At 43.3% G+C, this 18,309-nt stretch overlaps 1 protein-coding gene and 1 long non-coding RNA gene across 5 annotated transcripts in view; one reads left to right on the top strand and one right to left on the bottom strand.

Moving 5' to 3' along the window:
- MEGF10 (multiple EGF like domains 10) overlaps positions 1-17,213 on the top strand; it is a 148,595-nt gene extending 131,382 nt beyond the window's left edge. For 3 of the 4 annotated variants that reach the window (XM_084779271.1, XM_084779270.1, XM_084779268.1), the window contains 8 exons: positions 596-724; positions 3,225-3,353; positions 5,279-5,515; positions 6,917-7,044; positions 7,954-8,077; positions 13,480-13,524; positions 14,288-14,494; positions 15,544-17,213. In XM_084779271.1, the coding sequence (XP_084635397.1) occupies positions 596-724; positions 3,225-3,353; positions 5,279-5,515; positions 6,917-7,044; positions 7,954-8,077; positions 13,480-13,524; positions 14,288-14,494; positions 15,544-15,779 (1,235 nt within the window). In that variant the 3' untranslated portion in view covers positions 15,780-17,213. The remainder of the gene's footprint in view (positions 1-595; positions 725-3,224; positions 3,354-5,278; positions 5,516-6,916; positions 7,045-7,953; positions 8,078-13,479; positions 13,525-14,287; positions 14,495-15,543) is intronic. The other variant, XM_084779269.1, reaches the window with a different exon arrangement.
- LOC311596076 overlaps positions 14,963-18,309 on the bottom strand; it is a 52,149-nt gene continuing 48,802 nt past the window's right edge. The window contains exon 3 of the long non-coding RNA XR_014778699.1: positions 14,963-15,391. This is a non-coding gene — a long non-coding RNA (uncharacterized lncRNA). The remainder of the gene's footprint in view (positions 15,392-18,309) is intronic.

Genomic DNA, 18,309 nt, shown 5'->3' with positions numbered 1-18,309 from the left:
GTATAAGCCAAGAGAGCCTCTGTGTGTGTGTGTGTGTGTGTGTGTGTGTGTGTGTGTGTGTGTTCCATCCCAGGCTTCTGGTGGTCCAAGCCTTAGAAGCCAAGTAGCAGTGCAAGACTTAAAAGTACTTTTCAAAGGCCCCATGAAACATAGCTGGTTTTACCCTTAACCATTCTACCACATAAATTTGGCAATAGTGATAATACGATTTAAATTTAAACTGGATACAGTGGACAGGCCTAGTGGAAGAATTTGAGTCATTTTGTACTAAAGGTTAAAAACAAACTACTCATTTCAGTCCAGGAAACTCAAATCCAGGATTATAGAAACTGAGAGAAGAGTGAAAGAGAATACTGCACCCTTCACGGGCTCCAAGGAGTTTTGTAGAAAGACATCAGTGGTGGTCACACTGACAGCTAGGGAACTCTCCTGCCTCCTGCTTGTGGATCACACTCTGCTTGCATGAGCCCAGACTTGAGATTTCCAAGCAGCCTTTACTCTGGCACAGCATTCGAAGTCCTTCAAGTTCGACCGCAAGTGCATCCGGGTAGGAGACCCATCTCTCATAGGTAGCTCTTGTCTTCTCCTCACACAGGGTGTCCTCTGGGCTTTTATGGCAAGGACTGTGCACTGATATGCCAATGCCAAAATGGAGCTGACTGCGACCACATCTCGGGGCAGTGTACCTGCCGCACAGGGTTCATGGGACTGCACTGTGAGCAGAGTGAGTACGGGCATGATGTCATTGGGCTGGCATGATGTCACTGGGTGTCTGGATCGCCTTTCTCAAGGGCCCAGAGATGCTAAGGCAGTATGACTGTGTCTTCTTTGAGTTGAGTGATGGTTAATTACCAGCACAGTTGGTTTCCCCTTCTCAACACCCCTTCCCCCACTGGAATCCTTGCTGGCTGTTTTTCCTTCAACTTCTGATCAGGAATTCCACCTGGCACTCTGGAGAGACAGGGCGAGACTGTAAGAATGAGTGAATGAGGGCAAATTCAGCGTTTCCATTATCTTTTTCCTGGCTTTCCTTTCCTCTCTTATTTTTGGAACACGGTTTCTCAGAGGCTGAACAGAGATGGCCAGTCTCCCCTAATGGCATCAGTGAGTCATGACTTAGATCAGAGGACAGCACTGGTTAGGGAGAAGTGCTGGGGCCTGGAGCCAGCCCCAGGACCTGCTGGGGGGATGAGTGCCAGCAAATGTTGCTACCTTTTTAATAATGACCTTTATTTACTCTTTCCACTAACAAATTTTCACCTGAGTCTTAATCTTCAAGACAACACACTACCTCTACAATGTTGTTTTAGTCCCTCTCTGGGAGAATGTGTTATAGGAATTACCCATGTTTGTTGTTTCAGTTTCCATTTCCAAGAGCTATGTATTTACAAGGTAAAAGAATATTAGTGTAGGCTCAATTTTCTTAACCAATATATCTTATTAACAACTTAGAGACCAAGCATACGTCACTTATAATCCAAATAACCAAAACAATAGGAAATGAGGATTAATGGATACAATAACAAACCCGTAGGGATATCAGTTCCGAGGAACGAGTCTCCTGGCACAATCTGCAGGATTTCTTCTGCTGGGATCTAGAGTAACCAGAACCCAGAACCTCAGCAGGAGCCGGAGCCCCAAAGCCTTCCCTTGAGCGGTTCTCTCTAGGAGTGTCTCGAAGTACAGCGATGAACAGCCAAAACTATCCCAAGTCTCCAAGAAGCCCCGCCTCCAGTTCTGGGATCATTTATATATCTCCTCCCAGAGTCTGTTCACGGGATCTTTTCAGCTGGCAACAATCAAGCTCCCACACTGGGTGGTCGGTCTTCTAGTGGATTAGCCTCACCTGTTCTCTCACGAGACCGTTCCAATCCTTCACTTGGGATCATAAAAAAACAGGTTTATCTCTCCTTCACATTAGCTTTAAACAGAGTATATACGATGAGTGTATTATTCTTTTCCTCTGTGGCGTTTGTTCAGTACTAAAGATGAGACAATAAAGACCGAAGCTGTGTGTGGCGCATTCTCTGATGCTAAAAGCCCCGAGGCAGGATGCAGTGAGCTATCACCCCTGACCACATAGCGTATTCTTGGGAAGGTGGTCCCAGCGATGACATGGTGGAGAGATAGTATAGGCTGCAAAGGTGGGCAGAATTAGTGTTCCTCTCTCTGTGACAACTTCACAGGCCCTGTGCAGCTCAGAGGTCTCAGGCTTAAGTGCTAATACATGGTATGTTTGTGCAGCCTCTTCCTCCTGCACACGCAGCAAGGGCCGGTCCAGGACAAAGCCAGCACAATGTTAGTTTTACGTCGCTGTCCCAGGCACTCATAAAACAGATGCAGAGAGAGTCCCTGAGTCGCATGAGTGGCAATCTCTCTGGGTGTAAATACTATCTTATGCCTGCCAAACACAGGCCTAGAGATCAGCACGGGCTCTAAACTGGCTTGCATTCAACTGCCAGGCAACCAGTTATGGTCTTGTTAAGAAAAACCTCTTAAGAGCTTCCGCGATTGCTCTGAACATGAGATTAAAGTGCCCCTGTTTTTGAAGCCCGAACCCAGTGCCCCTTATAAACAAGGATCCAGTTTGCTGGACTCTGACAGCGACAGCACATCGCCCCCTGCTGTTCACTTTGTAAACAACATCTGTGTTGAAGATGCTCAGATTTAAATGCCACCCATGGTTCTTTTAAATTACGGCATATCGTTAGACTCTGAGATTTCAACGTGAGAAAACCGTACCTGAATCATTCTATCTCAAGTGAAACTTACCTAGAAAATAACACAAATTGCTGCTTATTCTGGCAAATCCAAGTGACAACGTCTTCAGCAGGAATCCCAGAGCCTACATATGTGTGTTCTGAAGGCGTTATCTCTAGTTTACACTGTTTGGTGCCGTTCTCGCTGACCCAAAGATTTGGCTGTGGGTGTCACATCAAACTGCTTTTCAATTTTTCATTTGTTCCACGAGTGTCCCACAGACCATCTATCTACACATGCCTCAGAGCAGTGGGTATTCAAAGGCAAATGTGTCAGGAGCCGAGCCATATATTGACTGGCTCGGTTCTGAGAAGCAGGCCTGTGAACCCTACCATGGCTCAGGGACCACGGCCCACCTTCGCATACCTCAGGTGGCAGGAACCCATGGGTAGGGCTCAATCCCTGGTATGCAGAGCATACCGAAGAGAGCCTTGGGAAATACAGTGGCTTCGTTTCCTCCCCAGAGTGCCCTGCAGGAACGTATGGCTATGGCTGTCGCCAGATTTGTGACTGTCTGAACAATTCCACCTGTGACCACATCACCGGCACCTGCTACTGTAGCCCGGGATGGAAAGGGGCTCGATGTGATCAAGGTAACGTAAACGGCCCAGGTGGCTATTTACCCAGTTTGCTAGATGGATGCTGTATTTTTGCTGCCTTTAATAAATAAGGAAACTAGCTAAGGGCTAAGAAAGTTAGACAATGTCCTCCAAGGTCACACAGCTAGTGATCAGAATGTCACAGCTTTGACACCATGCTTTTCTTATTCTGAAACTCCATGGACTTTAAAAAAAAAAAAGATTTATTTAGGCATAACTGACATATAAAACCATACACATTTACCTTACACAATTTTCTGAAATCCAAACTCTGTATATTTCCCCGAAGCAACCACCACAAGAAAGATACTATTCATCACTCTTATCTGTTTCCTCACGCCCTTCTCTGCTACCTCTCCCCTACATTGCAGGCCACCACCACAGATCTTTCCACAACTGCTTGCATTCTTTTCTAGAATTTCATGTGAAAAGAATCACATTGTAATCTTTTTTTATGCCTAGTTTTGTTTAGTTACCATAAATATTTTGAAATTACAAAATGTTTTTAAACAAATAAATAGTACAGTTATTTGCTGCTGTGTAGTAATCCATTGAATAGATATACCATAATCTGTGTACATACCATAGATATGCCATAGTCTGTGGACATACCATAGATATACCATAGTCTATGGACACACCATAGATATACCATAGTCTATAGACATACCATAGATATACCATAGTCTGTGGACATACCATAGATATGCCATAGTCTGTGGACACACCATAGATATGCCATAGTCTGTGGACACACCATAGATATGCCATAGTCTGTGGACACACCATAGATATGCCATAGTCTGTGGACACACCATAGATATACCATAGTCTGTGGACACACCATAGATATGCCATAATCTGTGGACACACCATAGATATGCCATAGTCTGTGGACATACCATAGATATACCATAGTCTGTGGACACACCATAGATATACCATAGTCTGTGGACATACCATAGATATGCCATAGTCTGTGGACACACCATAGATAGGCTATAATCTGGATGGGTTTTCAGTGTTTGGCTATCACTGCTAAGGCTGTGTCAATAATGAATGCCAATCTCCATATGGCCTGCACTTCTGCTGATTTTGGGTTAAGCACTCTGGAAGAAAGTGATTGAATTGTAAAGCAGGCATGTATTTAACTTTTAAAGAAATGCGTGTTTATGCTGTTTTGACTAGGGTGTGTATTATAATCATCTGGGATTATTTGTCAAACATTTTCCATGAAAACACTTGGACAGTTGTGACTCTCTAGGGCGGAGGGTTCTCTGAGAATGTTCTCCTGGTTGTCCTGTGCGGGACTTCCACCTGAGATTTTGGCTTTGATGAGTAAAGGTAAAGGTGTTATTACCAGGAACTGTCAAGAGAAAAATTTCTGCTACTGAAAACAGTTTTTCATAGGATTGTATGTCTACCAGTTATAGGCTCATTGGACTAGGTTTGTATTGGAGCTGTGCTTGTATAGAAGGCAAATCACTCCTAAATATACTAAGGAAAAGTCAAAGTGTGTTAGATGGCTGGGCATTTAGAAATTATTCCTATGTAAGGTCAGGATTAGATAATACATAAAGCAAAACAAAAATTAGGTTACGTTGTTATCGAAGCTTAATTGCTGTCCTGTGTTTAATTTGAAATACATGAGTAGCTCTCAATCCTATGCCTGAATCTCAGGGTTCACACACTGTCTCCTAGGGAGCTTAGAGCAGGGAATGGTGGGACCAACCACATTTGAAAGCAGAGAGTGTCTGGTTTTTCCCATGCTCTGTTTCCAAATTAGTGTTTCATGGACTGAGTGAGAACACCCAGGCATTCTGCCAGCGGGAGTGTTTTGGGGTTTTGTTTTTAATAGAGATCGACCCTTTATCTGCCTCACAGTCATGCACACTCGGTCTGTTCCCACCCTCCCCTAGCTGGTGTCATCACTGTGGGCAATCTGAACAGCTTGAGCCGGACCAGCACCGCCCTTCCTGCTGATTCCTATCAGATCGGAGCCATCGCAGGCATCATCATCCTCGTCCTGGCTGTGCTCTTCCTGCTGGCGCTGTTCATCATCTACAGACACAAGCAGAAGAGGAAGGAATCAAGCATGCCGGCAGTGACCTACACCCCTGCCATGAGGGTCATCAATGCTGATTACACCGTTGCAGGTAGGGCTGCTGCGAGGGGAGGCTATTGTGGGGGGGGGGGGGAGTCAAGCTCCTCCTTGTAAAGTTAGGGCTCACCAGCTTCTTTTGGGGTTTGGGGTTTGGCTGTGTGTCCACTGTGTCTGGCAGTTTTCCTTGATGTGACCGCACATTTGGATGAGGTACATGTGCCTAGAGATATCTACATCTCAGCAGTTGTAAAATCATCACTGTCATTTTTTTCAGAAGCTTTTGAAAAAGGTGTGTGTGTGTGTGTGTGTGTGTGTGTGTGTGTGTGTGTGTGTGTGCGCGTGTGTGTGCAGGTGCCTCTGGAGGCCAGAAGAAGTAGTCAGATTCCCCCAAAAGAGCTGGAGTTACAAATGGTTGTGAGCTGCCCAGCATGGGTGCTTGGAACCTTGGAATTGAGCCTGGATCCTCTGGAAGAGCAGCAAACACTCCTAACCACTGAGCCACCTTTCCAGCCCTTGGGGGTTGATGAGTGGCTTGCTCTACAGATAGGCAGTTCAATTCATGGAAAGGCTTTCCTGAACAGCCGGTCCTAAATTCTGCCATATATGAGTGGGGAGGAGAAAAAGAGAGACAACACAGTACCTTGTGTGTGTGTGTGTGTGTGTGTGTGCGCGCGCGCGCGCGCGCGCACGCGCACACGCACGCTTCAGCCGGCATCCTCCATCCCCATGCCTGTGTGTGTCAGTAGCTAGAGAGACCCAAGTTATACAGCCTGAGGCATTGGCAAGAATCAAGGCAGTCCATTATGAAACCCCTTTGAATCTTCTTGTACAAGTCCCCAGTGGCTGGGGGGCGGGGAGGGGTGTGATAATGATGACAATAACACATACATTCAACCATCAAAAGGAGTAAAATTTTAAACTAAGGAAACTGAAACTCTTACTCAGTCTTGAGCAATTACTGAAGGACTCTGGCTATAGGCTTATAAATATGATTCTGGGAGAATATGCAAAATAGGCGGTTTACGTAAGAGTAGGTTTTCAGTGCAGAATTATTGGGCCAAGAAGTCAAGTGCTTTTAAAGAAGCGGATGGGTACCGTTTCAAATGATTCTATCTCTGTTCTCTTTTTTAAAAGTTTTATGTAAGTAATTTGTTCAGATTGCATCTCAATTGTTATCCCCTCACTTGTATCGTCCTGTTCCCCCTCCCTCCCTCTTTCATCCTATTCCCCTCTCCTAGGCCTGTGACAGAAGTGGACCTCATCTCTCACTATAAGATTTTTTTTGTTCTTACAGGACCCAAAGCTAAGAGCAGTCTTCTATGGACACATTCACAATGTCCAAGGAGGCAGTAGTCGGCGCCTGCTCCTCTAGGGGCTTTAAAGGGTAGACTAGGTAGGAGAGGAAAGTACCTGTACTATCATTTTGATTTAACCATTTTCTCCCTTTTTACAGAAACCCTGCCTCACAGCAATGGGGGGAATGCCAACAGCCACTACTTCACCAATCCCAGTTACCACACGCTTAGCCAGTGTGCTACGTCCCCTCACGTCAACAACAGAGACAGGATGACCATCACCAAGGTGAGAGAAAATGTCTCAAGAGTTTCAAAGTGGGGAAGGGAGACAGACAAGGTGCACACGTTCATGAGGCCTGGGGCTCACCACTGCTGCTCTAGATACTTCCTGTATCTTGCCCACTTAATTCCTCCTAAGCTGTCCTCTGAGTGTGTCTAAGCATCTTCAGAGGGCTCACCAAGGGCTCAGTGACAATGACTTCCAGTGTGTCCCACAGCTGCTGCTGCATGTCAAGGTCTCCTTGTCAACAATCCACACTGTTTCTGTTCCATCTGGAAAAATGTACTTAATTTTATAGGGGATTAAAAATGGTATCTCGTAATGATGTCAGTAAGCATAAAGACCTATTGTAAAATCACCACGTTTATCATCTCTGAATATCCGTACTTCTGTGTCCTCCCCAGGATGCTCTGAGTTCTAAACGTACCTTCGCCCTATGCCCTCCCCTGTCCCCAGTTTCCTTTGTCTGGATCACCACTGTCCATATTTCTATTAGGGAAAGAAGGAACAGAACAAAAGAGGGAGAAAGCATCAAGTTCATTCATTTAATCCACTGTGTTAAGTTGACACTGCTGGGTCTTCACAGTGCCACCTCAGAGTTAAACAGTGCTTCATGTTTCCCAAATGCCACGGTCAATCATGGCACCCAGTCTCCTACAGGCCTTTATGCTTACCAGAATGGCCAAGGCCCTGGGGACTCAGCATCGTGGAGACTTTGATAGAACCTAGACCCACAGTTCTTTTCTTCAAAATTATCTGGACTGAGGGACATGCACTCTGCCTGCCAGGAAAGGGCTTCCTCACCTTGGCCTCACTCAAGGGGAGGACCGCGCCTTGAACTCTGAACTTGTCCGCCCCCCCCCCCCCCCGTGTGTTCTCTTCTTAAATCTTCTTTTCATGTTTTTTTTTCCATAGTCAAAAAACAATCAGCTGTTTGTGAATCTTAAAAATGTGACTCCAGGGAAGAGAGGCGCATTGGTGGACTGCACCGGGACATTGCCAGCTGACTGGAAGCAGGGCGGCTACCTCAATGAACTGGGTGAGGCCCACAAGTATACATGCACATACACACACACATGCACACACACACATGCACACACACACACACACACACACACACACACACACACACGCGCGCGCGCGCGCGCACACACACGCACACACGCATACACACACTTGTCAATCTAAATATCCATTCTACTGTATGCACTACAACCACACACACACACACACACACACACACACACACACACGCACACACACGCACACACACTCGTGCATACACACACGTGCACGCACACACAGGCTTGCACACACATGCACACGCACGCACGCACATACTTGTCAATCTAAATATCCATTCTGCTGTGTGCACTACAACTATCCACCAGAAGCAGGCGCCTGACCCAAATAACGAACTAAGTTTAACACCTCTATTAGGGCTTCCTGCCAGCTTTAACGTCTTCTTTGCTTAACAGACACTTGATGAGGTGTTGCTTAGTTCCAGAATGAACCAGCAGGCGTCTTTGCCCACAGGCAGCTTCACCCACGCTAATTCAATTTCCACCAGTACTCTGCTAGGTAGCCCTCAGCACCGTGCGACGGTTGAACAAATGAGCCAGAAAGAGCTGGAGTAGCAGCTCCCACAAAGCAAAAACCCTTAGAACTGACCTTTGAACCCTGTCAGCTTTTGACATGATGTGGGATCGTCTTTGTCTCTTCTTGACACCGAACACCCTGCTCAATGTCTCTCCCCCTTTTCAAGTGAGGAAGCAGTCATGAGATTAGTGGTCCTCAAGCTTTTGGAAGTTGGGATCAATTTATATTCATCAATATTATTGAAGATCCCTGCTGGTGTAGACTGTGTCTGTTTGAGATTTAGCATATTGCAAATTAAAAACTAGGAAAGTTTTAAATAGCTAGCTAATTTGCAATGATAATCTCATTCATATCACTGAGAGTATTTTATAAAACTGCATTCCATCAGTTTTTTTTTGTTTTTGTTTTTGTTTTTGTTTTGTTTTTTTTGTAATAGTGCTGCCTCACAACTTTATTTTCTGTCTGGCTTAGTAGAAAATAGGCCAATTCTCCTATCTGCTTGGCAGTCAGTTGCGGAGCTCGTGCTGTATAGCTTCAGGGGAACCCCCAGCATACTTGAAAGAGCATAGGAAGGGCCGGCGAGTAATTCTGCTTTACTATGGAAATCGTTCTAACTTTGAGGAGCGCTCTATCAGGAACTGTGGGTACCAGTGAGCACAGAGTGCAGTGTGTACTGCCTCTGTATTAGGTTCATTCTGCTGCTGCGATAAAAGCGTTTAGCCATGAGCATCTTGGGAGAGGAAAGGGTTTATTTCACCTTATAATTCTAGGTCACAGTCCATTATGCAAGTTAGGGTAGAAATCTGAGACAGAAACCACAGAGGGATGCTACCCCAGCATCTTTCTCCCTCCCTTCCCCACTCTTTCCTTCCTTTTCCCTTTCTCTCTCCCTCTCCCCATTAGCTTTCTTATACAGATTAGGGCCACCTGCCTAGTAATGGTGATGCCCACAGTAGGCTGGTCCCTCCTGCATCAAATTATTAATCTATACAACCCCCAAGACATGCCCATAGGCCAGTCTGATCTGGGCAATTCCTCAATGGAGCCCTTACTCTGCGATGACTCTAGGCTGTGTCAAACTGACATTTAAAGCTAACCAGAACAATATTTCACATGTATTTGTTTAATGTTGGAGTTACCAGGAGGCTCAATGAAATGCCTTAGTTATGTGAACCCAATTGTTACATGGGACAAATACCAACCTTAAATCAACTTTATTTTCCTTGCAAAATCTGTCAGCTGAACCGGGTTAACTCACTCGTGAATCGTATCCTAAAAGATTCACAAATTGGAAAATATAGAGGTCAACGTCCAAAGCAGAGAAAAGGAAAGGGGGTAAAATTGAGTCTCAAAGTGGGTTGTATGATAGCCTCCTCCACTATTGTAGACTCTATGCAAGTGAAATTTCCCAAGATACAGGAGGAAATCTCTATGGGCTCTGGAGGCCTCTTGTTATACCAATGTTCCAGCAGAACAGAAGTAAAAACTTCTAACTTTTAATTGTACTCTATACCAATATCATCAGTGGGGCTTTTACTTCTTAGACAGTAAGATTATGTGTTAGATTTACAATACAGGTCTAAATTACAATATAGACCAAAGAAGTATATGAATTGATAGTTACTACTAAAAAGGAAATAAATCTTGTTTTGTTTTAACCTACTATAATTTGTACTGATTTTGAAATGCAAAACAATCATGGCATTGGGCGCATAAACATCTTTGTTTTCTGTCCCAGAGACACCCAAGAGTTACTGCTATAGATTCTTCATGAGCTGCTCAGGGATTTCTTGATTTGTTTCTCCCTAAGAGCAATTAAGCATTTACATAGGAGGAAAAGAAAAGTATTTTTTTCTTTAAAACACAAAGACACAATATGGGTAATAAAACACGGGGGATTTAAAAAAACAATGGAATGATTGATTCTGTATGTTTTGATTTGTGTGCACACATATGTGCATGGGGCAGGGTGGGGATGGGGGGAGGCCACAAGTGTGTGCTCCCAAAGATCATAAAAGGGTACCAGACGCTGTAGGACTGAAGTTAGGCAGTGTAAAGTATAGGCCACTGGGTGAACTTGGGTTCCCTGGAAGAGCAGCCAAGTGCTCTTACCGACTGAACCATCCATCCCTCCAGCCCCTTGGGATAGCTGTTTTCGTGATGTCCAAAAGAGCCCTGTACTTGACACACACTGCCCAGGGATTGGTTCTTTGTTGTTATAGTGGCCTGGAAAGTACCTTCTTGGCTTTATTTATTCATTTTAAAATGGGAGTGGTAAGCACATACTGGCTTATTGTGGGAACCAGATTAAACTGAGCATTTGAAAGCCCCTTCTCTGGGGATTTGTACAAACAGGAGTTGTGAGGGAGCTGAGTCCACCTACTCTTTTACCAAAACAGCTCCCATGGCCTCCAATGACAGGTGAGAACCCGGTCGCTTGGTCTTACAGCCACATGTGCCTCCTAATTTTGATCTAACCACTCTGACTTTCTTTCTAGTCTATGGGAAAAGGATAGATATTGAGTGTAGACCCAGACAGACATTTAAGAAAACTAGTTTAGACATGACCAGGGCAAGTTTGTAGAGTAGTGTAGTCACAGCCCTATAGTGAAGTGGCTCTCAGCGGCAGTATACCTTCCCCACACATGATATTTTTCCACCAAGTCAGTGAGGTCCTCTGCTTTAGACATCAATTGCAAGCTCACAGGTCAATAATTTCAAGAATGACTCCCTGAACTTACTGAGTGCCCCTGTGGCCATGGTTTTAGAGTATTAGCAAGGGGCTATGAGTTAAAATCTAGCAAGGGAAGAGTTCAAGAATGGTCAGAGCACGATGCCACGAGGGCCTTTTCCCACCCACTCAGTTTTAGTTACTTCTGACTTTTTCTTGCATGGCATATGCCACTCAGTGTTGCCAACTTGTAAAGCTTGCCAGGATTCATGGGCCTCGTCCTGTGGACACGATTGACTGCCCAGATGGCTGTGCCCTTGCTTATTTCTATGCCCTCAAAAGGTGAGCTGATGTCCCTAGCCTTACATGACTCATCTTGCTGGTCTGTCTGATGGAGCTTCTATGCTGAGCCTCTAGGAAAACAAAAAAAATTTTAGTGGGCAGAATATTGCAAGATCTTAGCAGTTGCCATCCAAGAGCTAAAGGCCAAAGTTAGGCTTCTCTTTGTTTTTCTATTTGGAAGTTTTTTTTTTATGCTGTCACTGTATATCAGTCGCTCTCAACCTTCCTAATGCTGTGACCCTTTAATACAATTCTTCATGTTGTAATGACTTCCAGCCATAAAATTGTTTTTATTTCTAATTCATAACTAAATTTGCTACCATTATTAATCATAATGGAAATATCTGGTATGAAGATGGTCTTAGGTGACCCCTGTCAAGGAGGTCGTGACCCACAGGTTGAGCACCACTGCTCTGTAGAATCCTGAGCCTTTGCCAACAATATTGAGATAGACTTTTGGCAACCGAGATCCAAGAATGTGTGCTTCAGAGAAGAAAATATTTCTTGCCTGACAATGATTGATATGAAGCCTCTTTCCTTATGAGAGTGTCTCTTTTCTTTATCCCCAAAGATTCCCATAAGACATCACCGTCCACACCTGAACCTAAGGGCACTACAAGATAACATCACAGGGTTGGGGTAACACTTCCAAATACTCTGTCTCAGAATTGTTCATCACATCTCGTTAACTAAGCCATTAACATTGTGTTGAAGGATGACGAACAATGTCCTGCAGTACTTACAGAAGGCCTGGTGCTGCTGCTGTTATGACAACTTAAATATTACAGTAAGGAAATCCCACTCACTTACATGGTGCTTTAGAGTCTGCAGGCCTTTTTGAAAAAAAAATGTTCAACCTCATTTAATGGCGAGAACAGCTGTGTAAGGCTGGAATGCAGATTCCGAGTCCCCATTTTAGAGAAGAGAAAACTGACACTCCGAGCTAAGCACCCTCCCCCCGCCAAAGTTATGCACCTAGGGAGTGATGGAGCTCAGTTCTTGGCTCCTGCGTCCTGCCTTCTCTTCTTTATCCTGATGGCTCCAGTTGGGTTCTTGTTTCCTGTTCAGCACCAGCACTGCAATGTAGCATTTGCACGTGCTGGCACAAAGCACAAAAGAGAGGGATTTCTTGTCTTCTCAGTAATGTGAGTGCTGTGGATTGGTAATTACAGTCTGATGCTCTATGTAGGTGTTTGCATCTTCTCACTGCCAATAGAATTCATCTTTCCCAGTGTTAGAGGGTATTTATTCCAAACCAACACCCACCTCCTTGAAGTTCAGATATTTGAAAACAAAACAACTACCTGCTTTATCTAGATGGACTCATCTACAAATGTCCCTGCCCCTATATAGGAAAAGTAAAAAAATTTCAAGTAAAAAATTAATAAAAATTGTCAGGATACAGCATTGGCTTATGAAGTGTTGAGTCAACACACTTGTAGTGGAGATGATCCTATGACTGAATACTAGTTACTGAGAAAACCGTGTAAAAGCCTTCAGACCCTTGAAAGAGCTGCTAGAAAGTGAACAACTCTCAGCTCTCATCCTGGCCATGTATGTTTTTGCCGTGGGTCAAGGTTGCAGGTTCCTCTCTGCCCGTCTGTTTGCTCCTACCTGAGTTTGCCAGCCTCTTGCAATGCAGGTGAATGTTGAGATGGGTGTGTCTGTGTACACTGCACACTTGGGTCCAGCCCCTGGCATGACTGATGTGGTACACACATTTGACAGCTGAGCTTGCTGCACGGCGATCATCTACTGTGATTTGAGATGCAGGCCTGGTTCCTTTCCTTTTCAGTTCTCATGGCTTGCTTTTCCCTTCTTTATCACAGGTGCTTTCGGACTTGACAGAAATTATATGGGAAAGTCCTTAAAAGGTACAGTGTAAATTTGAAGAGGGATCTCAGAGACTGAAATAATTTTCAAAACAAACAAGAATGGAATTATCAAGATGATCTAGAATTCTCAGTGTGCTAAGTCTCTATAGTGAGACACAAACATGTTTGAGAGACATGGGGAGAGTAACTATTGGCGGATCTGTTTTGAGGGCAAAAGTTCCGGTTTTCTGAGGGAATACTCACATTTTCTTTAAACTAAACAGTGTCAGGGAAAGAGGTATATGAAGTGGGAAATGGCTGGAAATAAGAAGGGTCACTATGGCCATCAGGTGACTAACACCGCCCTTCACCATGACTTTGAGCAATAAGGTATCCAGTACTGAAGTGTTACAGAGAGTTTCCATAGCGCAAATGCCTCTCTATCTGTGATGATAGAACTGTCCTGTGTTTATAGGACCATCAACTCCTGGTTTATTGATTTAAAGACTTTAATTAGTAAGTTTTCTCCTAGTATCAGAATAGAATTAAGTGTATTTGAATGTGATCATCAAAATGAAATCAGACCCACGGCATTCTTCTTGGTGATCCCCTTAGAGGGAAGCTAAAATTACTTTATAGATGGACAATTTTATAGCAAATTGTCTTCAAAATAAGTGGAAAGCACACACATTATTTTCAGGAAATACCATTATAGAAATCTACCCATAAAGAAAACGAAGCAATCTGCCCAAGGAAATTACCACCAAGAAATGATGTTGCCCGCGCAACTGCACTGATCCTTTCCTTCCATTTCTCTTCTCAGATCTGGGAAAGAGCTCTGAATATAATTCCAGTAACTGCTCCCTAAGCAGCTCTGAAAACCCATACGCCACAATTAAAGACCCACCTGCACTCCTGCCTAAGAGCTCGGAGTGTGGCTATGTGGAGATGAAGTCACCAGCACGAAGAGACTCCCCGTATGCAGAGATCAATAACTCGACTTCAGCCAACAGGAATGTCTACGAAGTCGGTGAGTTCTCTGTGCACACAGAGAGCCTGGACACAGGACTGCGCTCAAAGCAGCTCTAAGTAGGCCATTGTGTTCTCACAGAGATCATATTAGTTGATGTGAAATGAAGTTTTCAGGAAAGCAACATTCAGAAAATTTTAAATATTTTTTTTCTTATCTTCCACATGGCCATCATCTTTTGTTGTTTAACCATGAGAAATATCTTAGCACATACATGGGGGAGCATATGTATCATATTAGTTAATACAGCAGGCGAGCCAAAATTAATGGCTCAAGTGGATCAAACAGGTAGCCCCGATTCCTGGCTGTGTTCACCATATTAACATAATGCTTTGTAGCAGAATTGGAACAGTTTATTTTTTTATTAGTTTAATATGTCATATATATATACACATATATATGAATCTGATCTAAATTAGGAGGAATTAAATGTGAAAATTATACTTATTTTAAATTCCATCTGTGGATCCCATTTAGGGAAAAAAAACATAATGCAGCCAATGTTGACTAGACAGTAACTCTATGTAAGTAGGTCTATATATTTTAGACTTTCCCCATATATGTAGTATGAAAATATCTTGTTTATGGAGAAAGTATAGTGAACTTATTTATTTATTTACGTTCAGTAATAGCATATCCCAATCACAGTAAGATGAGAACTCAGATCAGTGTTTTAGGCCAAAGTTGTGAAAAATGTTTAGTATTTCCATAAATTGAGGTAACCTCTAAGAACATGCTCTCCTGTAGCGTCATGGGCTTGGGCTAGGTTATGCTCAAGGAGTTTTAAGACAATGATTCATATCCATAACCTCTGGTTATTCCATTGACTTCTCCATTCTTTCCTCTTAACACCATTGCTGAGTGCCAGTTTGTTCAACAACTGTAGAGTTGTATTGCCTGTAAGATTAAAAAAGAACATTTAAAAAATTATTTACCTATATTTTATAATATAGTATATTATATATACTTATAATATAAAACTACTTATGTTTGATATTTGTAAGAAATATCATTAGGTCTGATAAACTTTTTGTTTCCGGTTATTACAGAACCCACAGTGAGTGTTGTGCAAGGAGTATTCAGCAACAATGGGCACCTCACCCAAGACCCATATGACCTTCCAAAGAACAGTCATATCCCATGCCATTATGACCTGCTGCCAGTCAGGGACAGCTCATCCTCCCCCAAGACAGAGGATGGTGGTGGTGGTGGCAGCAGCAGCAGTAGCAGCAACAGCAGCAGCAGCAGCAGCAGCAGCAGCAGCAGCAGCAGCAGCACTGAGTGACATGAAAGGTGACCACTGGAACTCTTCCCAAGCCTTCAGCTCATCTCCAGTTGATGCTGCAGATGGCTGGAAATTATTCCAATAAGCAGTTATTGGACACATACGAGAATGCTCCAAACTGAGGTTGATACCCGTTGAGGTGTGTTGTGAACACGTGGTTTAAAAGGAGAGAGCTTCACCATTTCTCCCTGCTGTTAGGTTAGAAACTGCACCAATGACTTGTTTTATGATGTTGATGGGGTGAATTTGGTGGAACCTTTCAGAGACATGCACTGAAGGGGATGCTGCAATTGTCACTTGGAAAATTAAAATGACTTGTTGTCCTTAGCATCACAGAGCCACTGCTGAAATTGTGCAGGTTACCACACATTTACACAATGAGAGTGGAAAGTGCTACACGGGTAGGAGACAAGGAATATATTCCTGAGTCCTTCTTGCGTATTTTTTTCCCATTTGGACTCAAGATTATGTGTGAACATTGGAGGGAGCATTCTGTCAGGGGTACGACTGGATGAACTTTGAATAAGCACCAGCAATGGGAGCAAATCTGAATACAAAAACTTTATGTTTGTTTTTAGAGTGAGAAATGTACAGTTAGAATTATTTTAGATATAGCATAAGTATTGCAGGAATCAATACATAAGTGTGGCGTTTCTGTTTGGCCTTCAGCCCATGTTAGACTCATGACGTCATTCTAATTGCTGTCTCCATCATGTTAGACTCATGACGTCATTCTAATTGCCGTCTCCATCATGTTAGACTCATGACATCATTCTAATTGCTGTCTCCAGCATGTTAGACTCATGACGTCATTCTAATTGCCATCTCCATCATGTCAGATTCATGACATCATTCGAATTGCCATCTCCATCATGTTAGACTCATGATGTCATTCCAATTGCCGTCTCCACCATGCACATTCACCACTTGCGATTCATAATGTATCAGTTACTCGTAAATACAAAGGTGCAGTCATTTTATTTTCGATTGAGCAAGTGTCTGATGAGTGGCAAAGGGTGTACATTTTACATGTAAGATGCTTGGGTTAGAGAAACCACTAGTAATACATGCTGTAATATAGACTTAGAGAAACATTTTCCTTAATTTTTCCTTAGAAGTGACCGAAATATTTTTGTGCATATTTGGGAAAAGGGCACTTTCCTTATTAACTGTTGACTTAGAGAAACTATGCTTAAGCTGGCCTTTTGCATTGCTAATGTGACATGCACTCATTTCTTTTTAGCTTGTGTTTTCATTAAGTTGTGTATTCTATGTTTTGTAGTGTTTGGATTGTTAATGGAAAAATATATGTCCTTTTTTCCCTGAATCTTTGCCATTCATCTTTTGCTTGATAAACATGCATTATTTTTCTTTTGGAGGGAGGAAATGAAAATATAAATTTTGAGCCTATTAAAATTGATTGTTCCTAAAATATACAGTAGCCATAGGTGCATATCTGATCACTAGAATAAACTTTCTAGTAGTCCACAATGAGCTCTTTTGGGGGCTGCTAGCTCCCCAAGTCTTGGTTAAACTCAGGCAGGAGGAGAAGTGAGTACAGCAGGTGATTTTTATTGAAGACTTTCCTCATGGTCATCAAGAACTGACTCTCTAAACTGGGACATGTTTAACAGTAACTGAGGGCATTACTAAAAATCATTCTGCATCGGGTTCAAATAATCAAGGACTGAACTCAGCAGACCAGAACAAATGCTTGCTTGGTGCATGCTGTTGCAGACACATCTTTTCCCCAAGGCTTTTCTCTCTCAGGGATGCCAATATGGTACAAGAAAGCATTGCCAGCCATGAGCACACAGAGGAGAGGAAAGGCTGTGAGGGAATGTAAGATCATAACAAATGCAGCAGTCAGCGATGTTTTAAAGATATGATGCCCTAGCGACATCATGCTGGAGGCTAGTAATAATTGCCTGCTGCACAGTTATCTACTAGTGCTGGTGACAAGGTGTTGTGCTAGTCTGCTTTTGAGGTAGAATATCTAGTCATTTTGCATTTTATGCCTGTGCCTGTCATTATGGATTCATTTGGTTGGGTGAATAGTTCTACAAACACACTTAGGACAATTGCTCTTTTATTATCTGGAACATAGTTTAGAAACAATCTTTTTTTTTTTTTTCTTCACTAGTTAAGCACAGGCTGATCCTTAGAGAACAGGCATCAAACGGACACATGAGTTAGCGGCCACAGGAGTCCTTCTTGGTAAGAAAGGGTTGAGCATTTGCCCCCTTTCTCCTTAAATATGGTCTATTTTGAGCATGGTGGTAAGATTGGGGTCCCCTGTGACTCTCTGGAGATACGGGGTTTTGTTTTGTTTTGTTTTTTTTTAAGCTGTCTTTCCTCATTCTGCCATTTGGGAAATAAGAGTTTGTGTGCAAAGATGAGAGGAACTGACATTGGAAACCTGCTGGGAAGATTTGAAACCTGCTGTTTCCTGAAGTAGGACATAAGCTACCCTGCAGAATCCTATTGATTCCCACATCCGAACCCACTCCGCTGGGCCGAACCTGTACCC

Source organism: Acomys minous (genome assembly GCF_964271855.1).
Source record: "Acomys minous genome assembly, chromosome: 4".
In the NCBI taxonomy this organism is placed as follows: domain Eukaryota; kingdom Metazoa; phylum Chordata; class Mammalia; order Rodentia; family Muridae; genus Acomys; species Acomys minous.
Note: the sequence above shows the minus strand (reverse complement) of the source record. Positions and strands in the feature narration are given on the sequence as shown.